A 27,993-nucleotide genomic window follows, 5' to 3' on the forward strand; every position below is an offset into this window, starting at 1 on the left:
CACCGCCCCAAGTCAAGTGGCTTTAAAATTTTTTTTTTTTAAATTTACTGATTAATTTTTGGAGAGAGAGAGAGAGGAAGGGGGAAGAGAAAGACAGAGACAGAGACAGAGACAAAAATACCAGTTTGTTATTCCACTAATTCCTGCATTCGTTGGTTGATTCCTTTAGATGCCCTGACTGGGGATTGAACCTACAACCTTGGCTCACTGGGACAATGCTCTAATCAACTGAGCTACCCTTCCAGGGCTTGTCAAATGCCTTTTTGATGTAGTAGTAATCACTGGACATGAAGATGCTCCTCCCAAACACTGGGAGGTTCTACATTACTTCCCTAGAAGATCATTTTCCATGTAGCTGTTATTTTTCCAGATAGACTTTCTGAAATATGGTATTCTAAAAAATATTTTGCCCAAGGTTTAACTTTAAAAAAGAAATGATGGTCATTCTTAAGATAGAAATCTCAAGATTTTTCCATTTGAATAATTCTCAAGAAAAGAATCGACTCTGTCTCTAGGATGAACTTTCTATGAAGATATATATTTTTTTCTTTCCCATAAAATTAGCCTGGAAGTAAGTATATTTCCACTGGGCCGAGCATTTGAAGTAATGCTGTATATTGAGTTATGTTAAGGGAGCTTAGGGCAAGTTGGTGTAAGTACTATCAATTTTAGTGAAAGATGTAAGCTTGAGGATTTATATTTAATATTTCTAACAACTCGTAATGTTATATAGTTTTGGGCAATTTATGCATTTTGTTGGCTCATTTGTTATATGTTCCTTGAAGAAATGATTGTGGTGATGATCTTATTTTAATATCTCAGTTATATTCCCTCAAGATGAAATGTATTGATTTAACCTCAGCTAGATGGGCTTTGCTTAACTCTAATGATGGAACTCCTCAGGAAGGTGAAAATGTTCATGTAGTTTTTAAAAATGCTCCCAATTTTTCCCCTCTGGAGAGAGAGGCTAGGGATATTCTGAGTCTATCAGTTAAAGATTCCAAGTTACTGACAAATGAAGTAATTTTTATGTGTCATCATTAAGATTTGTTCAGTATGGCTAATGTGGAATCTTGGGCTCTTACTCCTAACCTAGTTTTCTGATGTGTTTCGAAGTCAGCAATCCCTCTTTCATATGTGAAATCCACTTTTACCCACCTGGACCTTCTGAGTGTGTATAGTTTGACGCTCTCTCTGTAAGTATAAACTTCATCCTTACTATCTGTTTTCTCTTCATTATTTTCTGTTTTCTGCTGATACTGACTGATCTATTATGCTGCTTTACTTTCCAGTGCCTTTGCTCAGCTGATTGACATCCAGGCCTTTCTTCTCAACTGACAGGCTTTCTCTCTCTCTCTTTGAACCTCATACTAAAGCTGTGATTCATTAATTCAACTCAGGTTCATAACTGGGGAGCTGGGTTCAGAGGTGGGAAGAGGCCTGAGACACAGCCTTGGCCCTTAGAAAGCACAGAATTGAATTGAAGGTGGGGCTTATCAGTAGCATATATACAGGGTGGGGCAAGAGTTGGTTTACAGTTGTGAGTATGCACAACACAGAGTTTATTCTTGTATCATTATTTATTAATTATTGTTTTCCATACAAACAACTGTAAACCTTCTTTTGCCCCACCCTCTCTTAGAATGAGCCACTACGATGCAGTGAGAGAAAATATTCAACCAAGAAAAAGAAAACTACCGTTTTTTTATTTGAAGTTCCGGCCAAAGGCTCTCCAGAGTCAAGGCTCTGTTTGAGTTGGTCCTTGCGGACCGACTGGCGGAATCCCGAGGAGGGAGAGAGGTGTTCTGTGTCTGCCCAGTTAGCCAACTGCACCTAGTTTGTTTTCTGTAAAACTTTGTGAAAGGTAACTGGAAAGTTATCTTATGTAACCAGAATTCTTATTGTGTAGGAATCAGTTAGGGTTTTAGAATCGTATTTAAAAAATCAGCAAGGTAAAAACAACTGAACAATAGGACTCAGAAATTGCCTGATGTTACCTTTAGCTCTTTTTCAGGCAAATGAGAAAGTGACCCAAGGGGGGAAAACCTTTTTTTGTTTAGAAATGGGCTGAATAGCAGCAGCAATAGAATGTGTGTGTGTGCGCTCATAAAATCAAAACCCAAACCCCCAGCTGCTGACTTTTGCTCTTTTCATGCTGCTAGTGCAGAGGCTTGGCCATCCGTGTTTGGTGACAGTGGGTGCTCAGACTGCTAGGTGCTTGTCCTGGACTTGCAAAGCCTCACACAGAAGAGCTGGGGGGCAGAGACGTGGGCGATGCAGCACCCTGCTTTACTGTTCAGGGGGCTCTGATGCCGTGACACTAAAGCAGGAAGGAAGGAGTCCAGAATGCTCAAGCTGGAAGGGACATTTGTCATAAAGCAGTGCTAATAACCAGTCTGTATATAAAGGGAGTTTGGTGTTTCCTTCCTGAAGGGCCCTGCACAGTAAATAAAGTAAAACCAATAATTATCAATGGCCAACTGGGCCATGTCCTGAACTAAAGTATTCAGGTGGACATAAATCATAGTGTCTAAGCAAGCACTGGAGAGAGGCCTGGAGAGGAATCCACCAGCTGTTTTCCTAAGGCTTAGTGGGGGAAAACAAAACCTGTTGCCTAATATTTTTTAAAGCTTAAATGAGGGTCTTACGGATCTAGAAGAGTTTCATCTTTTTTCTTTTTTTAAGTGCTAAAAAGTGGGATCTCTTAATTAAATTCGTTTATTGTGTATGTCCTTAATATATAAGCATAAAATTCATTTATTCATCTAAGGGACACTTGTTTCTCTGTATCAAGCTCAGCTCTGTTTTGAAGCTCTTTTCTCCTAAAGGAAGAATATTAATCTCAGGGAGTAAGTATGGACTTGACCTATTCCAGGTTAGTTAAATCATGTCCCTTTCCCCCTCTTATGTGTTTTAATTTTGTGTACATTTTCTGCTCAGCTTAAAAATTAAATATGTTAATAGTCAGTGTATATATTTAGCATCATAGTACATGTTATGCATATGAGTCTCTATTGTGCCTATTATTTTTGAAAAGCTATTTTAGGGCAAAAAATTAATTACTAATTATTTGCAAACATTTCCATTCATTCATCTCAGGCGTGAAACTTGAGGTGTTGTGTGCTGGTAGAGCTGCATGGTACATGTGGTTTCTTGGACAGAGAGTTCAGGAAATGTCTCCTAGCTTAAAAATAATTGCTTTATGTCTAATGTACGATTCCTCCTGGCTAAAGTATTTCATGGTTTTAACTCCTGTTTCTTTTTAAGAACTGGGTTAGAAACTCACATTAATGATTCCGTTTGTAAGATACTTGAATAAATAAGCAAGCAAACTGCTTCCCCTAATTTGACTTCCTTCGGGTCAAAACTATAAGTTTGTTTTTGTATTGCTACTGATTTTCTGGAATGTTTATTGTGTATAAAATATTGTTCGCTTCTAATTAAGAGCTCAGGGTGTTCAACAGACATTGTTCATTGTTATTTATGAAAGTATTCCATTTAAAAATAATTGAGGTATGTGTTGGTAAACAGCTTCTTACAAAACCAGACTTCTATGGAATATTAATACATAACATCATTTCCTTTAGAGGGTGGAAAAAGCTAAGACTTTCAACTATGAGACATGCTCACTAGCAGCTGTTTCCTATAATAGGAGCCATTTGCATGCAGAATAGAGAAAATGAATTATACAAAAGGGTGTATAGAGGAAGAGCTATAACTCCTCTGGCATGTACAGCAACCCACAGAATAAACTTCCTTCAAATGACATTGGCATGATTAATCCCAAACAACCTGGACACTGCAACTGCTGTTCTAAAAAGGAGCTCTGCAGCCCGGAAAGGTTGTGGGTTGTAATGCCAGCCTTCTAGCTGGGGTGTGGTGGGGGTGCTCAGTGCATTTAGTAGAATTACCCCCACCCCTCTGTTCAGGGTATTTGAATATTTATGACAGGTTGGCAGGTGGTCAGTGGATGAAGGACTGAGTCATTCTTGAGTCCTTGTGCTTTTTCATATTTTCTTAGAGAAACTTGTGAGGTCAGGTGAAATCCCTCACTCCTGATTAACTTCTGATGTCAGTTTGGGGAAATGGTTCTAAGACGGACTGAAGGAGACGGTCAGATGTTAAAATCCCATCGTCAGCATACCTCTTTGTAACCGTATTTGTACTTGTGGAATGTGTGACCCGTTTTCATGTGCATCGTCATAGTCGTCTGTAATAAAAATGCCCCACACTTTATTTCTCCACTATATAGCTTTCTTGCATTTTGACCGCCATGCTTAGAGATGCGTAGATGATGTTCTCTCATTCAAAGTGAAAAGAAGTGGAAGTTGTCTGGAGAAATCTTTGGTCCAGGGCTGTGGACCTGAGTCTTCTAATCCAAATCCAAGGCTTTCTACTTGCTGCCTCCTTTCTATTTTTATCCAAAAAGTTACCTGACAGTTGGGTATTTTATAGGCTAGATGTTCTGCCTCACTTCATTCTCGTATTGAGAACTTCATATTCCAGGATCTGCGCTGTGTCTTTTGTGTGCATCATCCTGTTTAATCCTTACACTGTCCAGAAGAGGGTCTGGGCTTCCGAGAACCTGAGTAACTTTATAGAGGCCGGCCTGGCTAGTTCTGAGGTGCATCCTGGGCTGCCACCCAGGCTTGCCTGAGCCCTTGACACTCTTTATGTTCCTGAGGTCAGTGTTTCGGTCTTTGAGGAATGAAAGGAAATTATAGATGAGATTCCTGAATATATAGTAATGAGGAACTGTATTGGGTGTCAAACCAGTGATTCATACAGTTAATGCTTTGGGAGGGTAAAAGGAGAAGAGGTGATAGTACTTTGTTGCCTGGAAATTTGGATTTGAACTTGCAGAGGATACCAAGAATAGCATGAAGGGGTGATGGAAGGCATACCAGGAGTACAGGGCACAGCTGGGAAACGCTGGGCGTATTTGAGGGGAATTGGTGCATTTGGATGAAGCACAGGAGGGGTTTGGTGGGTGTGTAAAGGAGGAAAGCTGGAAAGGTCGGCTGGTGCCCTGCTGCGGGGGCTTGGACCACCAGGGCGTGTGTCCTTGATGTTCAGCATTACATTTTTACTTCTTTGCGATACTGCCAAATGCAGTCTAAACTAGAATAATTCCACTTGGATTGTGACTGATTTTGATTTAATGGAAATTTTAGTGGGATGAAATTATAGTTAGCTTCTTAAGGTGTCTCTCATTTCCCAAGAGCTTTCCTAAATAATCTTGACTAATAGTCTCCATAAGAAATACGAAAGCCTTATTGTTTCTTATATATTCTTATGATGGGAATAGATTTTCAGTGTTTTGTATGTATACCAATATTTCAGTAAGCATTCTTTTTTGGGGAGAAATGAGGGATAGTGACTTAATGGGCACAAATACCATTGGAAGACTGTGGATTTGGGATTTTCTAAGAAAGGAGGGTGGTCCTGCCACTTTTAGGCGTAGAAGTCAGGATATCTCAGAAAAGTGAGGGGTTTAGAGGTAGAGTGGTTCACATCAAAGACTACGTATATATAGTACTTTCATTAGTAAACTTTCTGGCTTTGGGTCATAAGGAGCTGTCCTCCGTTTCCCTAAAGCTTTAGGGCAGGGTGCTAACAACTGAAGTCATTAGTGATCATGGTTAACTGTAATGACTTTCCCCATGAAGATTTGAATAAATAACTTACATATTTTCATTACATAGGAGAATTATTATAGATTCTGGAGAAGAAATAAAGGATACATCAGAGATGCAGATGGGGGCTTGGCAGAGGGCTGTGAAAAATGAGGATGATCTATGGCAGAATGGGTTTTTCTTCTTAAAGGAAAGAACACTGTCTATTATGCTCATCTCACCTATTTTCTCTTTTTAATGTTGCAGTGTGCAAAGACCCACCTTACAAGGTAGAAGAATCTGGGTATGCTGGTTTCATTTTGCCAATTGAGGTTTATTTTAAAAACAAGGTATGTAATCTTCACCATTAATCTTTCAGTAGAAGATCCTCCATTAACCAAATGATATTTAAAATAATTTCAATTCATAAGCACTTCTTTCACTAGATGATTTTAAAATAAAAGTTGAATTTGTCTTCTAGGAATTTTGGCTGTTGTTCCCCTTAATTATAGAGGAAGTGGCTAGAAAAAGATAATTTCTATTATACAAAGTCAGATGATATGAAATTATTAAACATTCTTTTTAAGTGAAGGATGATTACTGTTTGAAAAAGAAGATTAATATATATTTGTAAAATAACAAAGAGTAATTATGGTTTTTCAGTGAAACACACCTTTTCTCATTTTCATATTTCTAGAATTTTTAGATTTACAAAGAATAATCTCTCATCTTTAGCTGTTATACACACACATGACATGTAAATACAATTATATCAACTTGAGATATTATGGATTCTGCTGGATTTAAAAGTGTTCAGTACAAATGTGGCAAAACGTGCAGATTATAAAATACTGGACAAATGTCTCAACCTCTTCTTATTTATAAAATGGGGATAGGATAAGAGTATCTGCCTCCTAAGGTGGCTAGGTCCTGTAAATACTGGAGGTCCTTTAGATACTGTAAAGCTGAGTGTTTACAACAAAGCTTTATATATAAGTAAGCACCTATTAAATGCTATGTTATGTTTAATTACACTATTCCCTTCATTTATTCTAAAGTAATCATAGTTTCCAAAACTTGCCCAAAAGTGAGATAATTCCACCACCCCCCTTTTTAAAGGAACTGAGCTAATAGAATGTCATGTTAACCAAACCAGTGCTCCACTCCATAAAGTATGGTCCTTGTACCAGCAACACCAGCATCTCCTAAGAAGAGCAGGTTAGAAGTGAGATTCTCAGGCTCTATCCCAGATCTCCTGAATCAGAATCTCTGGGACCAGGACCTAGCAGTCTGCATATTTACTGACCTTCTAGGTGATTTTCATGCACAATGAAATGTGAGAACCACTGATAAGCTGCTCTCTAATGCCTAATACCTCTCATTGCAGCAGTGTCCCAGTGGCTTTTTCAATGTGTCCAGGGCCCAGCAAAAATCTCTTTTGTGATTAAGTGATAATTTACTTCTAATTAAGCTATAATAAAACTATCCTGAAAAATAGGAATGTATGGATGACGGGGATAGGTTTTATTTTTCATATTTTTTGATCCCATCTTCTCATGTTCTACATTCCTGGTGCACCACCTTCCTACAAACCTGCTAGCCATACCCCCATTAGTTGTTTGTTTGTTTGTTTATTTTTAATCCTTACCTGAGGATATTTTTTCCATTGCTTTTCGGAGAGAGTGGAAGGGAGAGAGAGAGATAGAAAGAGAAACACCTATGTGAGAGAGACACATCGATTGGTTGCCTCCGGACTGAGGCCGGGGATGGAGCCTGCCCCGAGGTACGTGCCCTTGGCCAAAATCGAACCTGGGGCCCTTCAGTCCACAGGCTGATGCTCTAGCCACTGAGCCAGACAGGCTAGGGCTAATTGTTTTTTTATTAATTTATATTTTGGGAACATGTTTGGCAGTAACCTATTTTTGTGTAGTTAAATATTTGAATGCTTACTTTGTCCTTGGCAATCTCTGAGCCATTTACGTATGTTGCTTCATTTAGTAGGTTTACAAGGACTTTTGAGGCCTAAGTAATATTCCTAGTTTAAAGAAAGGAAATTGAGTCATTGAAAGATTGCATGGCTTGTCTAAGGCCATTTTTTGAGTATTTATTATTTTAGTCATCCTCAGAGTTTACTCAACTCTGTCTTAAAGAATGACCATCCATTACAACAACGATTGATGGAAAAATCAGCACTCACAATTTTCATAGGAGGTGAGAGAAAGCAGCAGAAAGACCTCCATGTGCTCTTGGAGGAGTCCTACTGCGTATCAAGGCTGCCATCCTGTCCTTGATCACATCTCTAGCATTGTGCTTTCCCTGCTTCCAGATAAGCTTGGCTTCAGTTCTGTTCATTTATTTGAGAGGTCAGAGTCGAGAGGGGTGATAGAGTGTCAGGGCTTCTTTTGAGTTCATGTATATTCATTCTGTCTAATTTTGTATTTGTGATCAACAACACATTCTATGAGAATCATGTGTGTTTCAGAAACTCTAAACCAACAGGCACACTAAAACATAACTCACCATGCAGCACTTTTGGTGTGAAATACCCCATGCTCCTCTGTTTCTTCCTGAACTCAGAGAAAGTACCTGAGTGAATATCAAGGACTGAAGCAGAAGAAGCGGGATAATTTGATGTTGCCAAAAACAGATTTTCTCCTCTAGAAAATGTGTCAGCTTCATATATAATAAATACATGCTTTCTTGTTTGAACTTTGAGAAGGATCTTTTCTGAGGAACATAGATTGATATAATAATGATATCTGCTCTCTAAGAAATCATTTGGCTAGAACACAAGTTTATGGGGGTTTTTTCCTTACTCAGAAAAGTCTTAAAAGAAAATTACACTTATGATTCATAGAAACATAGCACTTTCTAGAGTCCTTACCCTTAGTTTTATTGAAAATTGATTTTTGTTTTTGTTTTAAACTTACAGACTACGTAGTGATGCTATTCATTCTTTTTCTTCTGGTAATTATGTATGTTCATCAGCATATTTTTATCTCTAAAAAAGTATGCAGATATATACTCCTTGTAAAAGTGTATGGAGTAAGACTTAGAAGTTTTGTTCTCTTGACTCTATTTAATCATGGTTAACTATTTGATGTAGCCTCTCCATTTCCCTCCCATGCATTTGCATAGATAAAATGTATGTCAAGGTAGATGGAGATTGGAGGCACATAATATATCATACTCTGACTTGCTTTCAATTAGCAATATGCCTTTTCAAGTCAGTATTTTAAAATATCTGGGTGGTATTCCATGGTAATGATATACTCACATGCAGATCATTTCTATTTTTTTGCAATTATAAACAATGCTACCAGGAACATTATCTATCTGTCTATATTTGAATATTTATATGAAAGAGAATTACGGGGTCAGGTATCATGCATTTAGTGTGTTGATAGATATTGCCAAAATGCCTTTCCCAAAAGGCTTTATACTCCAGATTACAAGGCAGAAGAAAGCCCTTTTTGTTTTTAACAAATTCTAATTTGTATGGACTGTTTTACAATTTAGAGGGAAGCAAGTAAGTGAACAATAATCATAATTCACTGTGATAATTACATTAACAGAGCAGTGCTATAAGAGAGATGTCTAATTCAGATTGAATTTGGAGAGTTCAGAAGACTTCAGAGGATTTCATGCTTTAGCTGGGTCTTGAACAATGAGTTTGTATTAAGTGGACAATGGAGGGAGGTATCTTGGGAGGGAAGACACTTTAGGAATGGGGAACACTATATGTGGAAGGCTAAAGGAATGAAGTAATGTGCATTAATGGGGAACTGCAAGTGCTGCAGAGTTATAGAGGGATAGGGTGTAGTAAGAGAACAAGGAAATGCAGGAAAGGGACAAAAAGACTATGATGGTTATTCCAAGGAAATGGGATTTTATCCTGTAGAAAATGGTAGGTCACTAAAGGCTTTTATATCAATGAAGAGATGTAATCTAATTTTTGTATCAGAAAGTTCACTCTCTTACCATTGGGGGAAGTAGAATGGGTAACTTCAGAAAAAGGGAGGTGACTAGATGAGGAATGGTGAAGGTCTCAACTAAGGCGCTGGTTATGGTAACTGGAGAAAAGGGGATAGATTTGAGAGTTCCCTGGAGGGATACTAAGTAGAACCTGGAGACAATTTGACTGTGATGAGTGAGGGAGAAGGAAGAATGGGGGATGATTTTTGTGTATCTTAACCATGGCAAGCAATTAGGATTATTATTTGCCTAGGTGTAGAGTATAGGAGAAAGGACCGATGAAGATAACTTCAGTTTAAGATAGTGCTTGGATATGATGTTGCTGTGGGTCAACCTAGCAGAGATGTGAGTAGACTGTGGACCACATGCTTATGGCAGTCAGGTGAGAGCTGGGCTAGAGATACAGATTGGGGGGTCACTGTCATGTAGGTAGAACCGACTCCCTGTGAATGGGCATCATCTCCCTGGGGGAACTTTGCCAAAAGTTAGAGAACATGAATGCGTCAATGAAGAAAGAAGGGCAACGTGAAGAAGGCTGAGAAGGAATGCTAGTAAGTGTGAGCTAGTAGTCAGGAGAGAATGGCATCCTGATGAAAGAGGGGAGCAGGTTTCAAGCAGATTGGTAGTAGAGGTGAAGCAGCAGTGAACAACTGAGTGGAGTCTATGATTTGGTGAAGTTTGGACGGGAACATTAAATTTGTAGTACACTCTGACAGTTTCAGGTGCTCAGACTTTTGAGTCAAAAGAACTGGGTTGAAATCATTTTGTTTCATTGCATGTTAGTAATATAACAAATTCTTTTAAAGAGAAACATTGCTTTATTTGACTATGTAACATTTTAATGTATTAAAACCCCCCCACAAACACCTGATACATTGCTGGTGAGATTTTAAAATGGTGCAGCCACTCTAGAAAACAGTAAGGCAATTCCTGAAGACATTAACCATAGAGTTACCATATAATAGAGTGACCCAGAAATTCTACTTGTAGGTGTATACTCAAGAGAAATGAAAATACAGGTTCACATAAGAACTTGTACACAAATGTTCATTACAGCATTATTCATAGTAGTCAAAAAGTGGACGCAACCCACATGTCTAACCACCAATAAATGGATAAAGAAAAGGTATACCATTCAATGGAATATTACTTAGCCATAAAAGGAACTAAGTGCTGACACACTACAACATAGATGAACCCTGAACACATCATGCTAAGTGAAAGAGACCAGTACATATTGTGTGTATATTTTATGTATGTTCATGTATTTATATGAAATGTCCAGAATTGACAACTCCATAGAAACTAGTAGATTGGTGGTAGTGGGGGATGTTGGGTCTGGGGGAATGGGGAATGACGACTAATGTGTTATAGTTTTATTTCTGGAGTGATGAAAATGTTCTGAGATTAGATGGTTATGATGGTTTCATAACTCTGTGTATATACTTAAATCCACTAAATCGTATACTTTAGAAGGGTGAATTTTATGGTTTGTGTATTATTCTCAATAAAGCTATTATTTTAAAAATAGCTGCTATTAAAAAAACAAAATGGCAAAGCTAATGGCAAATGAAAAAAATTATAACATTTCACAGGGATGGTTAATATCTGTAATACACAAGCAGTTTTTATGTAAAGTAATAAAACACATTCCAAGTGCTTTAATTTCTTAATCTGCAAAACAACTCACTACTGACCCAAATGAAATAAATGGTAAAGTTCATATTAGTTATTATTATTATCCTCAGTCTTTATTTCCCCATGGATGCTTAAGAATCAGTGTATAGAGAGGTTTAAGTGTTTATCTAGCTAAAGTAGCGGCTCAAGAGTAGAACTTCCGTATCATGAAATTCTAATTATTGTGTTCTCTTGGGTAGAATGCTAATTTGTCCTTCTAGTTTAGGAAAGTGCCATTCTTTTATTCATTCAACAGAAATCTGTTGCATTTCTGCCTTGCGCTGGCACTAAACTAGTTGTTGAGGATACAATGATGTTCAACCATTGTTCCTGCTTTGAAGAATCTTGTGATCTGGCAGGGGTAAAGAGAGAGAATACGAAGGCAGTTATTCTAAAAGGTGGCACGGGTAAGAGGTGCGCACAGAACAGAGGAGAGGCGGCGGTGAGCTGGGACTGGAGTTCAAGGCAGGCTTCCGCAGGTGAAGCCCGAGCGGAGAGGGATGAGCAGGAGTTGCCCGGGCAGAGGCATGGAGGTAGACCGTGAAGGCAGTAACCTATAGCGAGAGTGAAAACCAGAGTTAACAAAGCAGGTAAATACTGGGAACTACCAGTAACGCGTTGCCAGACCATCCGATGGGTGAAAGGAATGTGGTGAGATACGGAACCAAGAGCCAGATTATGAAAGCCCTTATGTGGCATGCAGGTGAGGTTATTACATTTTTATCCTAGTGACGACTGGAAGCTGTTGACATTTTAACCAAGTAGTGAAAACGGATAGAATTTTGTTTCATATAGTAGATAATTTTCAGGCCTGAATGAAGGAGACACTGAAGATCATCTATCCTGAAGTATGAAGACCTGCTAGGGAAAGGAGTTTACAGTAGTTCAGGCAGTGAATAAAGGGATGGCAGTGTCAACTGGTGGTCACTGGCACCAGTTCAGGGCCTGTAGGAATCCCCAATTTGGGGTGTGATGAAGAAGGAAACTTTATTCCGTGCCAAATAGCTCGATGGTGATACAGCCCAGCTGTGAAACCAGCATGGCTGTGAGGCAGCCGGGGCGAGGACCCTGTCCTCGTAGACAGCGCTGCTCCGCTCCCCGCGAGGCGGCTTTGCAGCTCCGCTCAGCTCTGCGCCCGTCAGACGCCTGTGCTCAGCCCCCCAGGGAAGGTCATGCGGGCGCCTGCCTGAGGTGCAGTTCGTGGGAGAGGCCCCGCGTAGAAATGGCTGCTAGGCGGTTTTTTGTTTTTGGTGGTTTTTTTTTCGAATTTAGCTACCTGAAGCCCTTCTTAGTAGGTATCTTCTTTCTCAGCTTCCACACAGTACGGGGTAGAGGGCTTGTTCAAGAAGCATTTAGGAGAGAGAAGAGGTGGGAATGGGGTACTGGGAGGGAGAGTGGGAATGGGCAGGGGAGCTCTCAGGGGTGTCTTCGTTTCTAGGTGGGTGGCTGTGTTGGTGCTCTCGTACCACTTGAAAGCTTGCAGGAAAGATGAGTTTATTCTTTTCGGTTTTCCCCTAACATACGAAACTAATTTATCAGATATTTCCATTTTGCTTTGTAGATGATTCCATGGTCATTTTTCCTCTTTATTTCTTGGACATTATAGCTGTTAGATGTCTGAGTCTCTTCTGTTCCATCTGAGGAGTAAACCTTTGCTTTCTAAATTTCTATTTAGGCCTAACTCTTTCTTAATTTTTTTCAACCTGTAGGAAGAACCTAAGAAAGTCCGCTTTGATTATGACTTATTCCTGCATCTTGAAGGCCATCCACCAGTGAATCACCTTCGCTGTGAAAAGCTAACTTTCAACAACCCCACAGAGGAGTTTAGAAGAAAGTTGCTGAAGGCAGGAGGGGTGAGTGGTACTATCTTGTGAAAAGCCTTACCATACAAACTAGTTGCTAGCGTGTTAAGAAGTATGATCATGTTTTGAGAGAGGTAAAAGAGATAAAGTAACGTATGGCTTAGCTGTAGACTCGTGGTTTGAGATAAAGAGGTAAGCGAACAATAACATTTTAAGTAGATATGAGTCTGAATTTACACTGTTGGTTAGAATAGCCTTATAGTCTCTGCAGTTCAAATTTATTTAAACAAAAAGCCCAAACTAGTATCCCCAATTAAGAAAAGAACAGTATCTGAACTTTGTTATATTGATTTATAGAAACTTTTGGGTTAAGTTGAAAAACACATTAAAAATTATATAAAAAGGAATTACTGTCCAAAAATTCATGATCAAAATTAATAGAAAAGGTGTACTTATTAATATTACATATTTGGGTTATTTAGAAAAACATTTTTGTTTGTTTAAATTCTATGTAGGTAAAAGATAGATTTTCCTTTTTAAAATAATAGTCACAAAGATGTGGTAAAGTTTTGCCCATGTGATTTGTCTAGGATACGGAAAATTTTTTAAGTGATTTCTTACAAATATAAACATTATGAAATGTTTGCTTGCAGCTAAGTCAGTTGACAGACTATTACTGGTCAAAATCTACTTTACAATGGGATCATCAGCCTCTACTTCAGATGAACTTCCTATGTCATCTTATGTTGGCAGTTCAGACCCTATAAAATGTTGAAATGTGTTCTTTACACTAGAATTTATTTCACTTTGTTTTCCTGGAAGGTTTTTGATAGGTTTGCATCCACGAACTTACCATTATATGTAAGTATGTGTAGACCGTAACTCCCCCAGATGCCTCATTGCACTGATAAAATCTACCTGAGGGCTTTGTAGGAAAGAGTTGGGTTTTATGTAGCACAAAAGTTCCTTCCCTTTATGAGGTTATGGACAACCACTTTGAGAACTTCAGGAAAACTATGGACCCTCTCTTAACAAAATCACCCATAAATTGGGTGAACATTTTGGGTTCTGTGGAACCCCTGAAGTCCATTTTTTGGAGTTCTGTTTTGACAAGCTCCTATACTTTCAGTTGAACTACTAATATGCATTTGAGACATTGCAGGTACTTTCACCAGTTTATTCAGCACTGTACTATGTCAGTAGATTGTGGGTTAAATAGGTATTGGACCAGCTTTGGAAATGAATCACCATTTATAGTATTTTATGGGGAAATGTATTATCATGAAGAAATGGGCTTTTGTAATACAACTCATTTTACTTTTTAAATTAAATTGATTGGTGTGACATTGTTTAATAAGATCATATAGGTTTCAAGTGGACAACTCTATGAGAAATCATCTGTATATTGCACTGTGTACCCACCGCCCAAAGTCAGATCTTCTTCTGCCACCATATATATTTGACCCCCTTTACTCTTTACTACACCTCGCCCCTCTGTACGTGCCTGATCTTGTGTGATCTCAGAAGCTAAGCAGGGTTGGCTCTGGTTAGTACTTGAGTAGGAGACAACTCATTTTAAAGTTAAGGACTTTATTTATTAAGGAAATGGTGCTTCTTCTTTTTTTTTTAATTAAATAAAACAACTCTAATATATTCTTTTTATAGTTACCAAGAGCACAGTGTCGATGCTATTTATCTATGGCTATGCCCTTAAAAGTCTGCTAAAAGTCCATTAAAAATCCTAGTTCTCATTATTTGTCTTTTTATGAGGGTGGCATTTTACACTTCTGATTATCCCTCTTGGGTATACAGTTAGGTAGGCAATTGGAGCATGTGAATTATGGAGCTTAAACACATTAGGCTTCTGATAAGGGTCGTAGGAAAAAGTAAGTAAGACACAAGAACTTTTTAAAACAACCACTTAGTCCCAGGGTACTCAAGGATTGCTTGTGAGCTGGAGAAGAGGTTACAGGTCATTGATAGTGCAGTGAAGTGTAGCACTGCCTCCTGATAAGGTCTTGAGTAGATTTCTGTCTTTTACTATACTCAGCCTTTATCTCAGAATTATCTTCCTTGACTTCCAACTTTCCTTTTTTGTGTTTCTTTAAGTGCTGTTTGAGGCCTGCAGAGTTTTTTCCCATTAGACTTAGATTATGCCTTGACAACTCTAACATAATAAGCTGAAATGTGAAATGTTCAAGCACACTAGTTATTTGACTTAAATTCTTTAAGGGACTGATTCTAGTGAATTTGGGGGTAAAATTAAAATTTAAAAATTCACTTGAAATAAAAGTAATCCCATAGATTCTTTTTATTTCATATGGGAAGATTGGTCTTTTATGGAAATGTGAGAATATATAGACTACTAAATATTTTTTGTCTTACCTAGATTTTTGGCTACCTTGAATTATTTTTGCCTGATATTTAAACATTTATCATTATCTTAGTATTAATAAAGCCTATCATTGTGTCACTGACTTATGAGCCATTTTGATTTTATTAGAAATGTTTTCAGCTTTATTGAGATATAATTGACATATAACATTGTGTAAGTTTAAGGGGTACAATGTGTTAATTTTATATGTATTACAAAATAGTTACCACCACAGCATTAGCTAGCACTACTTCATCATGTCACATAATTACCATTTCTTTTTTGTGGTGAGAATATTTAAGATATACCCTTAGCAAAGTTCAAGTATATAGTTCAGTGGTATAAATTATAATCACCATGCAGTACATTAGATCCCCAGCACTTAATCATCTTATAACTGGATGTTTGTACTCTTTGAACAACCCCCCTCCTTCCCCCACTTTTCCTCTTTCCCCTGGTAAATGGTAGTTACTCTCTGTTTCTATGAGTTCAGCTTTTTTAGATCCCAAATAGAAGTGATGTCATACAGTGTTTGACTTCCCTGTTTGACTTTCATTTAGCATAAAGCTCTCAGGGTCCCTCCTTGTTGTCAAAAACAGCAGGATGTCCTTTTTCTCATGGCTGAATAATATTTAATTATTTATTTGCATGCATATACACACACACCCACACCCATCTTTATCTATTCATCTGTTGATGGACATTTCGGTTGTTTCCATATCTTGGGTAAATAATACTGCAGTGAACACAGGAGGCAGATATCTCTTTGATGTCCTGTTTTTATTTCCCTTGGATATATACCCAGAAATGGGATTGCTGGATCATATCGTAGCTCTATTTTTAATTTTTTGAGGAACCTCTGTATTGTTTTCCATAGCAGCCGCACCAATATACAATCCAGCCATCAGTGCACAAGGGTTCCCTCTTCTCCACATCCTCAAGAACATTTACTCTTCTTGTCTTTTTAGTAATAGCCATTCTAACAGGTGTGAGGTGATAGCTTACCGTGGTTTTGATTTTCCTTGCTCTGATGATTAGTGATGGTGAGCACCTTTTTTATGTACTGTAGGCCATCTGTATGTCTTCTTTCAAAAAATGTTTATTCAGTTCCTCTGTACATTTTTTAATCAGATGGGTGTTTTTGTTTTGTTTTATTTTGTTTGCTATTGAGTTACATGAATTCTTTATATATTTTGGATATTAACACCTTGCATGGTCTGCAAATATTTTCTCTCATTTCATAGTTTGTCTTTTCATTTTGTTGATGATTCCCTTTGCTGTGCAAAGCTTTTTAGTTTGATGTAGTTCTACTTGTTTATTTTTCCTTTTCTGCCTTTGTTTTTGGTGCCTATTAAAAATATTGCTCGTGGCTATGTCTCTTCAGGTAAACCTTTTTTCCCACTGGGTTTTGGGGTAAGAAAGTGTATTACTTATACTTAACCATTGCATCTATGATATAGACATACATATTCTACCTTTAAAGGGAAAATTAATCCTTTCTTCATATGTACTCTGTGCAATTATCATGTACAGCTTGAGGCATGAGTAGAGTAAACTTACTGTTTTGGCTATGGTTTTTTATTTTGCACTTCTTTCTTTTAAACCAAAAGTACATAGCACTTTTAAAAGTTGAACTTGGCTTTTCAAGAGATCAGAAAGGTTGTTTATAGAGGTGGCATCATCTTATAAAAATGCTTTCAGCTCTTAGAAAAAAACAGTTCCAAGGAACTTTTTGCCAGCAGAATCTTAAAAAATTGCAGATTTTTTTCTACTTCATAATCTATAAACCTGTAGCTAAATGACAGCTTTTTTTTGGGGGGGGGGGGGGTCAGTAACATTCCCTTCTTTTCACTGAATTTTAAAAAAATGTTGTAACTTTTTCTAAAGAGTCTCAGAGAAACCTTGGTTTAGTTCCTTTTGGAAGAAATGTTCTTCTGTTGAACAACTCCCTAATATTACGGACGTCCTTTGCTTTAAAAGAAAAAAAAAAACTTTTGTGGGAAAGACACATTTAGATTTAAGCACTATTTTCTGAGAAGATTGAAATGCAGAATGATTTCATTTACAAAACTCGGAAGGTAGCTTCCTCTAAATGAGAGACCTTATTGGAGCTTGCCAGGGAAGTTGTGGATTTGGTTGAAGACCTCGCTCCTGTCAAGACTTAAGTAAGAAAAAGACAGAGTGTAGGGGTCAGGAAATAAAAAAGAGCAACCCGAGAGCTTCTGGAAGGAGACTGCCTTTATTTTGAGATCTTAATTTTTTGGTTGGTAGGAGGGGTAGAGTAGAAGACAGTGAGCAATACATTTTTGAGGGTAAGTCTTGATATAATCTATTCTAGAATTTTAAGCGAAAGGATCAAGTGTACCCCCCAGAGAAGCACTTCTCAATTCCGCTGAGAGATTTCTCTTTGCTGTTTGTTTGTTTATTTAAAACATGAACTGAGAATCCTCTTTGACTGATTTTCAGATATACTCTTCAGAATATCAGGATTTTAAAAAAAGGCTTTATGATCACAATGGATTATTTTTCTATTTACTTGGTCATCTTCTTAGTAGCTGAAATTCAGACCTACTGAAAAACAGCAGAAGGGTTTGACAATTATTACATTTGCTTAAAAGAGAAGGAGTTTTTTGAGGGGTGTTGACAAAGTGAAGATATAGATAACCGTATGTCATGTAACTAAAACTTGCCATTCTACTGACTCACCTCTCTAGGTTTCCTTTTCGGAGGGAAGGTGATCCAATTGGAAAAGTTTTGAAATGAGGCAGATTTGAGTAAAAACTTCATTTTTATCTATTTCTAGCTGAAGAAAATTATTACATCTTTTTGAGTCTCAGTTTATCATCTGGGAAATGGATGAGACAGTGTTTTCTTCGCTGGGAATGTGTAACCGTATTGTGTGACACATAGCAGATACCCCACCCCTTGGTTCCTTTTCCTGTGAATGCTGGTTTAGAAAATCACCAGACCTTTAACCATTTTCCTATCAAAAATTTTAAGGTACAGTGGTAAAGGTTTGTTCTTTAGTGTAAGCTACTCTAGATGTATTCACAGGAAAATGTGGCTACCACCAGTTAGTGTCACCAGCACATTGATGGATCTGTGTTAAGTTTAAAGATTAGCCAATGGTGCCCTGGCCGGGTAGTTTAGTTGGTTAGAACGTCACCCTGATATGTCAGGGTTGGGTCAAGGCACATACAAGAATCAACCAATGAATGCATAAATAAGTGGAGCAGCAAATCGATGTCTCACTTTCTCTCTCTCCTTTCCTTTCTCTCTTAAAACAAAACAAAACAAAACAAAACAAAAAATACATTAGCTTATGGTGTCTTTCTTTTAGTTTAATTCTGGCTGTTTATATTTTGCTTGTATAAAGCAAAACAAAGTTCTGTTTGGAATATCATTTTTTAAGACATAAGTTTTCACTAGAAAAATTATAAGTTCTTACCATTGTTATTAGTTCTAAATTTCTAACAGGTTAAAGGCCTCTTAAAGCTATGGGAAGATTACCTGGGTAGTATGTTCAGCAAGGTAGTTTCATCCTCATGTTTCTATGAGAAAAGCACAAAGGGGCAAGCACCTTGGGAGAATTGAATTTATTTTACAACTGCTCCCCTTTTTTGGCCTGGAAATCAAGTGGTCTGCTTTGGTTCTGTTCTTTATGGAATAGTGGTAGGGTGTTGGTGGCTCCCCCCACCCCCTCTTTTCTTTATTTTTTTTTTTCAATTAAACAGGGCAAAGTCTAAACATGTTGTTCAGTCTATTTCTGAATCACTGGCAAGCAGTTAATTTTGAGGACTGAAAATTAAAACTAACCACAGCAGTTGTTACAACTAGGGTTTCTATAGGCAGAAATCCAATTCTGTTCAGACACCACCTGTTTCAGTAGGACATCTCAGACGCCCATTTGGCAAGACTTGCTGGAGGAGACATGGGGAACATGCTTGTAGTTTGTATTAAGTCTGCAGCATAATGCAGTCCTGTTTTTCAGAGTGACAGTTGCATTTATATGTGGTATGTTTTTGCAAGGAATAAATTGGAATCTTTCTCTAACTCTGCTTATTGTAAAGAGGAATTCAAGTCCACAGTGGACCCCCAACAGGGGTTTTAGTTATTAAAGGGCCAAAGGCGTCTTATGATAAGGAGCTTTCACTAATGCTGCTGGGTCAAGCCATCTGCACATAGCATTTTATCGCAGAGTTCTGGAATGAATCTTGTGTAGGGTGGTTTACTATTTCCTTTTATAGGAGAGTTTGGAACCCTTCTAATTTATAAACAGTACAGATCGCATTTTCTCCCCTTAAAACTAAAATATTTTTTTTTGAATAGGTAAATACACACACAATACAAAATGACCTACAATGAGTTGAGTCTCCCTTCAGGCCACCAATGAAGCTGTATTGAATAACCTTTTACATAGTTCTTTGTGTACATGGATGAGTGTATCTGGAAGATAAATCCCTAGGAGTAAAATCGTGACTCCAAGGCAAAGTGGAATTTAAATTTTGATAGACATTTATAAATTGCTTGCCAAAGAAGTTATACTACTGTGCTTTTTCATCAACAATGTGAGAGTAGCTACTTCCCCACATGGTGATTTATGAAAAAATTTCTCCCAATCTGATGAGTGAAAATATCTTATTTTTAATTCACATTTCTTTTATGGGTTATGATGAGCATCTTTTCAAATGTTTAAAAGCCATTTTCCTTTCCTTTCAAAGACCAGGTTTTAATTTATTTTTAAGTTGGAAATATTCTAAGTGTTTCAGTTTCAGCTTAAATTTATGGGTAGTCTTCCCACATACTTACATTTGGAGAGGTTACCAAAAGATACGGAAGCCTCTTGAACCAAGGTCTGTGTTTTCAGGCTTTCTTCAATGTGTAACAAATTATTTTCTCAGGAACTGATTTGTCAAGACTTTGGCTTCTAAAAATATAAGTGGCTTTTGTGGCAAACTCATCTTAACAGGCTGCTTATTTTTAAAATGACTCAAAAAATAATGAAAGATTATTGTAGTGGCTGTTACTGGACAGCTTCATTGAATTTTTGGTTACTTGTTTTGGGACAAGTATGCTTTTTTGTTATTTTCTGATATCTATCATCCTGTAATCTTCTGCCTCAAAAAATAAAAGGATACTGCTGTTTTTCACTGGCACTAATAAAAGGTGATTTATTTGAATAACTGTGAGATCAAGCAGGCTGCCTCATTTTTTTGGTGATTTCTCAGAGTTGAGGTTAATTTTCTGTCATATTTGGTATTTTCTCCCTTCTGTATCTTTGGTTCTCTCCCAAAATTAAATCATGAAAGTAGAACATACATATGAACAATAAATAGGATATCCAAGGTGTGAGCCTTAGCTCCAGATACGACATCGATCTCATACACGTTTAGGGAAAGCATGGTTACGGTAGTAGAAAGTTATTTACATTACTCAGCATATTTGGTCATTTCATGGTTTACTGTCCTCTGAAAGTGAGCCACATGGCTGATTGCAAGATAGTTACAAACTTTTGAAAATCTGCACCAAAAACTATGTATGTTATGAAGCAGCCTTCCTGCCTTCTCAGTTACCTCTTTACCTTTTCAGCAAGAAGGGGAAAAATAGGGCACTCTCTTCACTCAGTGCAAAACTCAGATACCCTTACAGCATAAATTGAGCACAGACTAAATGAAAAAGAAATGAAACAGGTCAATGTTCCTAGAATGGATACTAGGAAAACCTCTGTTGCCTGCGTAAACTGTCAGTAGTGGATGGTGTGCCGTGTTTCTTGTGACACATCTCCCTAGAGGAGCAGTTCAGCTGCCAGTATGTAGGGGATTAACTTAGTCTTGAAGGGAAAGGCTGTGATGTCTGAAAGAAAACCATCACTTAACCCTGCCTCCTAGCTCCTGCCCCCCAGTGCACAAAAAGCTGAGAAAGTAAGACATAATTAGAAAAGAAAACAAATTTAAAAATGTGAATCTTGGAGAATTGCAAATAAAAAATGAGTAATTCTCTTTTAAAAAAAAAATTTTTTTATTGATTTTAGAGAGGAAAGCAGAGGGAGAGAGAGAAACATTAATGCATCAATATCAATTGGCTGCCTCCTGCACGCCCTCCCCACCCCACCCCCATTGGGGCAACCCGGGCTTATGCACCCGGGACCTTCTGGAGCTTAGGTTGACGCTCAACCACCGAGACACACCAGCCAGGCAATTCTTTCTCTTTTTAAATACAAAAATATTGCAAATGAAAACTGTTGGTTTGGTTTCTTTCTCCCTATGGGCTCAGGTAGTTCATTATGCACTTGTTTCAAAGTTGCACACAAAGTTTACTTAATCTGAGTCTGTTCCCTTACTCCTAGAATGGTAAAGGAGCTGCATATGAGAGCAGCTGCCTATTTTGACTGTCTCCATTGGATATTTTTTGGATTCATAATCTATAACATTAAGTAAAAACAATTTGGGGGTGGTGGGTAGAAAAGGGGAAGGGAAGCTATGATTTGCATTTTATTTTCTGAATTTTTCTTGTCCCACAAATTATAAGAAAACCCTACAGTGATAAGGATCTGAAGGTTGCAGTTTAAAAATAAATGTCTGAGACTCTTGAAATAGATATTTGTGTTTACTTTTTGAGGAGAGACAATAAATGGTAGGTGGTTTAATATAATGATCCCCACAAGGGACACAGCTATGGTGTGATAGAAAGGTTTGATTGGAAATCTGAAGGCACATATTCAATTCTTGGATCTGCTGCTAATTTACCTTGGGATTTAGGTTGGCGTAAATCTAAAATAGCTTAATATTCCCTTCCTCCCACTTGAGATTATTAAATAAAATGTGGGTACATAGTTAAGCAGTCAGCAAATAATTGTTTTATTTATTGAAATGACCTTTTTTTCTACAGGTTTTTATGATGTCTTGGTTTAAGCCATTTTTTTGGTTACCTAGAAAGGTAAAAATAAAAGATTCTAGTCCAAGTCTTTGACATGATAATGGTGCTGTACTAGAAAGAAGGTATTTTACTCTCAAGAAGGAATTGTTTTACTTAACTTTGAAATAAATATATGCTAACTTTAGAAACACAGATTTTTTATATAAGTAGAAAGAAGAAAGTAAATTGTTATAATCCCTGCAGTGACTATAACCACTGTATTTTACATTGTATTTTTTATATAGATAAGATCGCATCAAATGTTTATATTTTTACTTAATATATTAAATATAAGTTGCATGGGTTTTAAACTCTGTGATTAATTTTTGTTCTTAAAACACATCCTCATGCTTGAGAGTATTGATGTAAATATTTTGGTTGTTGGGAAGTTATCAGTAAAGTGTTCTTTTCCTTTTTTTCGTTTTTTCTTTTCTTTCTTTCTCTTTTGTTTTTTTATTGTTGTTGGTGGTGGTGGTTGTGTTATTGTTTTCACCTTATGGTTCTCAGCTTCTCAAAATTAAAGTTACTGGCTTAAGGCCTAAAGACTGTCAATGGCATTATGAACAAGAGAGCTGTTTTTTCAGAAATTTGAGATTATTTCTTAATGGTTTTGAAAATATAGAAGTATGATGGTCTAGTCTTTTTGTGTGTGTGTGTACGACTATATGGGCCATATTAGATCTGTTATTTGGAAAAATTTATATTTTAATGTAGGTCTTTGTAGCTGTAGATTTTGTAACTTTTATAGATTTCATAAACGTCGTTCTCACCTTTCCTCCCCTTATAGTGTAGATTGAGGGTCTGTGGGTAGTGTGAAAAATGGTTAAATATAAAAAGGCTTCATTAATGGAAACATTGAGTAAAATAAGGATGCCCTATCCTTAAAACAAACTAGTTCACTCAACCACAATTAGAGTAAAAATGGAGGTATAATAAAAACCTTGTGAATCATGAGTGTCAGTCTTAACAGGAACTCTTAGTGACTCAAGAATGGATTTGAGTGGGTTATATTGGCAGAAGTCTGCACATATGGTGTCTGATGTGTCTTTGGGCAAATTAGAAATAAGTACCTTCACTTCTCGCCTCATGACGCCCCAGTCCAAGGAACAGAGTGTGGCTGGTGTAGCACGGCTGGATTTCCACTTGTCATTCCATTGACAAGCATCCTTGTGCAGGGTACAGTCTGGACAACCATGTACAGTAGTGGCTCTGTTTATAGGTTTAGACAAAAAGGAGACTTTGATGTAGAACACAACTGTCTTGTCTGAGATAGTCTGGACAGTAGTGACTTGGGGAAATAATAAATAAAAAGTTCCTGAAAGTTTGTTCTCAGAGTATGTCAGTTTGGAATAGCCATGTCCTTTCGAAGGGTTAGGCCGGCCTCTTGTCCTGCCACTCTGCTTTGTGGGTTTTCGCTTATGACACTATTCTCCAACATCCATAGATGTCTCTAAAGGTCTGGCTTAAGCACAGGGAGCAAGAGGACTTTTAATAAAACCACTGTGCTTCAAACGTCAGTACTATGAGACCAGGCTAACCCTTTGAAAGGACATAGTCACAAAAACTGGGAGACCAGTTGAGTAATGTAGCCCTCGATATTGGGAATCACACAATGGATAGCGATTTACTATTTTTTTAAGTAAAGATTAAGTGGAATTTTCCTTTCTGATAATTTTGAGCTCTGAGTGCTCGGGTGAAGAGAGCATCAGTTAACTCCAGGTCAGGGATATTCTAGATCTTGACAGTCCCCATTAATAAGACTGCCTTCCGCTCTGTTCCAGTCTGAAGACCCACTTTATCTCTTCTGACTCTTCAGAGAGCCCCAGAGTTAGGGCTGGAACTTGGTCTCGTTGAGTCTTACTTCTTTAGTGTCTCTTCTATATATATTTTTTTCTTCCTAGATCTGTTCCTACTCTTTTTTCTTTCCTTTTATTATTTTTTATTTATTTAAAATTTTTTTTCCAGTTATCATTTTCATTCACTATTATTTTTATTAGTTTCAGGTGTTCAGCATAGTGGTCGGACAGCCGTTCGTTTCTTTGACCATCACGCCCTTTCCCAGCTGGGGTCAGGTTCCTGGCGCTCTCTCCCTTGTCATCCACTCTGTGTCCTGGGATCGCCTTTTCTGATCCGTCCTTTCTTTTTTACTCTTCTCCTCAAGTGATTTTTGTGGTTTATGTACATACTCCCAATTTTGGCTTCAGTTCTTTTTTCTTTTTGATTCAAAAAATGTTATAGTTAAATCTTGATTCTGATTTACTTTTTCTTAAAAAAGAAAGCGCATTGAGGTTAGAGATGGATGTGCCTCTGCCCTGCAGAGCAGTACAGGGTGACTGTCTCCCAGGCACAAAGCCAATGCTGCACTTGACTGACCAGCCTTGAAGGTGACACTCAAACCCGTATGAGTTGTTGAGACACGTAGAAGCTTCCTCTCCGCTCGATTTTCTGGATACCTAATGTGATTCCTTTTGGTGAAGAGAACATACGGAGCACAGCAGTTAAAAGGACACACTCTGTTATGAAACGAGCCTGTTTTTTTTTCAGGTGCTGACATTGGCACTTAGTAGCTGTGTAACTTTGGACAGATGACTCATCTCTGTTGGTTGTTTCCTCATTTATAAAACAGAGAAAACCTACATATACATACAGTTTTATAGCTGCAGATGAGTAAGCTAAGGCATCAGATACTGAAATGATTAGTCAGGCAAGGGATCCCTGAGTCAGGGTTTTTGTTCAGGGTTCTTGCATATTTGTTTTACAATAACAGATTCACGTAGAGTGATGGTAGTTTTCTTTTGAAAATGAAATTAAAAGAGATGGAATTAGAAATAAGACAGATGCCCAGGGCCGCTTCTCTTAGTTGCCTTAGGACTGACCATCAGAGTAATCCTGCCTGAGTCCCCTTCCTGAAGGCAGCTGGATAAACTGCTGAGTGGAGCAGCTTGCTTGTTGCTGGCAGCAGCCTGGATCCTTTTGTTTTTTTTGCTTCATAGGCTGAGGGTCTCTGTGTTTCTCTTGCTTCTGAAAATCCAGTTTGTGTGGAGAAAATGATAATTAGCAACCCACTCTCTCACCACCCAAACTTTCTTAAGCCAGCATCCACCTATCTGTGGGGATCGGTTACGTTTCATTTTCCGTAAATTAGAGGAAAGCATAATTTTTGTAGTCATTTTTTTCATCAGAATAACAAGGGTATATATGACTTTAGAAGTGGTTTTTCTTGGCATCAACAGCATCTGAAAAAGACTATAATAAAGTCAACAAATAACTTTGTAATCTACCAGGTTTTGAAAGTAGAGATGCAAATAAATCACGGGGTAGTGGTGATTCTTTGAGTGCTAAGATATTAAAAGATTTTCTCCTCAGGGTTGGAAAGTTGGATGGTAATACACTTTATTAGAATCAGCTTGAGACTGGTTCACTCTTCTTTGGAGAAGCTGTTTTGATTCATCTACCCCCCCTCCCCCCAAATCAGGATACATGACTTAAAACTGGTTCAAAGTAATTCAATCTAGGACAGATAAGACAGGCTCAGAAAATCCAAGATGCTTTTCAATCCCTGTAAGGCTTCTGGCAGAAGATTTTTATCCTTTCGTTTCTTGCTTCATAGATCGAAATTCCCTGAACAAAACTGATGTCTCCTGATTCTGAAAATCAAGTTGAGAAGACCTTCCTAAGTCTTGTCCTATTTCTAATTTTCAGGTACCAACCTGTATTCCTCCCACCTCCTGCCCAGGAAGCTCTAGGTGTTTAATAAAACAAAAATAAATATTTTCTTCCAAGTGGTTTTTCTTTTGTTTGTTTTAGCTTAATGCCTGCCTCATTCTGAGGATGTATAAGTACTTTAAAAATATTTGAGAACACTACTATGGGCCACACTTAATGCCACATGCCAGGTATACCGTGAATGAATGCTGGATTTTTTTTCTTTCTACCAAACTCTACCCTCAGTCAATTTCAGGAGCTAATACATTCATACATTGCCATCTTCTCAGAGGCCTAAAATAACCCAGGTCAGTTTCCTAAAAATAAAGAAAACAAAACAAAGAGAAATTTTTAGCTGTTAGTCCAGGCTGCCCTGGTATGCTTTTAGGAGAGAAAGCTGCAGCACATGAAGGCATCTCCTTGTTTTAGGGAGGTGGCACAAACTGTTATTGGACCCTGCTTCCATCTCACCTCAGTCAGGCTCTGAGGGCTTCTAAGTCCAAGGATGGCAAAAAAAAATTTTCTCTTTTGGAAGGTTGGTTGTTCGCGTAAATCTGTTAGATGGTCAAAATGAATGTATGTAAACTTGTCTTATTTCTACAACAGATCCTAAAAGTGGGGCAGATTTTCCCAAATAAGCCATAGATAGGTTGTTTGCAGATACATCTTTGAATTTATATTACACGTTTATAGTCTGTATTTTCAACAGAAAGAATCAGTTTTAATTGAGAGGAGAAGGACTAGGACTTCAGGTTACGTGTGTTTTGTTTTTGTGTGTGTTATAAAACTGCAGCCTCATTTGGCATTTTCGAAAGCAAACCTACTGCCTTTCCTTGTAACAGTGGTCCCTCAGTTTTCAAATGTCATCCGCTCCGGAAGACCGTTCAGGTTCTGAAACGTTCGAAAACCGAGGGATCCACAGCCAACAGTTAGGCCTCAGGATCTTGCCCTCAGCGGAAGCCGTGTGGCATGTTCGACTTCCGAGGCATGTTCTAAAACCGAAGCATTTCCTTCTGGGTTTATGGCGTTCGTAACCCAAAATGTTCGTCCACGGAGATGTTCGAAAACCGAGGTTCCTCTGTGTTAGGAAGTGTTGATTCAGCTGGCAAATGTAAATCTGTGTAAGAGAGCCTTGGCTCCTTTTGCAATGGCATTTAGACTCCTCTTAGGAGAATGTGGTGCAGTTTAGGTCCGCTCAGTGTGATATGGGTCCTTGGAGAGAGAACCAAGTGGAGGGAATTGAACAGACTCTTCTTGGACACCCTCTAACTTTGATGCCCTTCCCAGCTGCCTTAGTCCACTGTGCATAGATTGAGACACGAGGCTCTACAAAATACTATTATTTAGCTTATAGTTTTTTAAAGTTTTGTAATGATCTCAAACATAGAGGGAAGTTGCAAGTATAGTACAAGGAGTTTTTCTTACCTGAACCATTTGAGAGTAGGTTGCCAACATGATGCTCCAACAACCCTGAATCCTTTAGTGTTTATTTCCTGCAAACAAGCACATTTTCTTTTATATATATAAAATAACGTGATGCAACTATCAAAGTCAGGAATTAGCACTGGGACATTACAACAGCTCTACTCCTTGGTCCCATTCAAATTTGGAAGATTATTTCACTGGACTCCTTTATTTGCGTACCAAAAGGACCCAGTCTAGAATTATATGCAGCATTTGGTTGTCATGTCTCTTTAGTCTCCTCCAACCAAGAAATGTTCCTTCATCTTTCCGTGACTTTCATGAACTTGAAATTTTTGATGATTTCAAGACAGTTATTTAGTAGATGACCCTCAATTTGGGTTTGTATATTTTTCTCAGGACTAGATTCATGCTATACATCTTTGGCAGGAATATTATATAAGTGATGTTGGACTGCTCACATTGCACCCAGTCACATGGTTGTGATTTCTGTTGTACCATTACTACT

The 27,993-nt window shown here is 37.9% G+C and overlaps 1 protein-coding gene across 1 annotated transcript in view; it reads left to right on the forward strand.

The window, feature by feature from the left end:
• MLLT3 (MLLT3 super elongation complex subunit) overlaps positions 1 to 27,993 on the forward strand; it is a 231,890-nt gene that overhangs the window by 129,211 nt on the left and 74,686 nt on the right. Inside the window, exons 3-4 of the mRNA XM_016205491.2 lie at positions 5,883 to 5,965; positions 12,977 to 13,120. Coding sequence (XP_016060977.1) covers positions 5,883 to 5,965; positions 12,977 to 13,120 — 227 coding nt within the window. The remainder of the gene's footprint in view (positions 1 to 5,882; positions 5,966 to 12,976; positions 13,121 to 27,993) is intronic.

Source organism: Miniopterus natalensis, chromosome 12, assembly GCF_054644295.1.
Source record: "Miniopterus natalensis isolate mMinNat1 chromosome 12, mMinNat1.hap1, whole genome shotgun sequence".
Classification (NCBI taxonomy): domain Eukaryota; kingdom Metazoa; phylum Chordata; class Mammalia; order Chiroptera; family Miniopteridae; genus Miniopterus; species Miniopterus natalensis.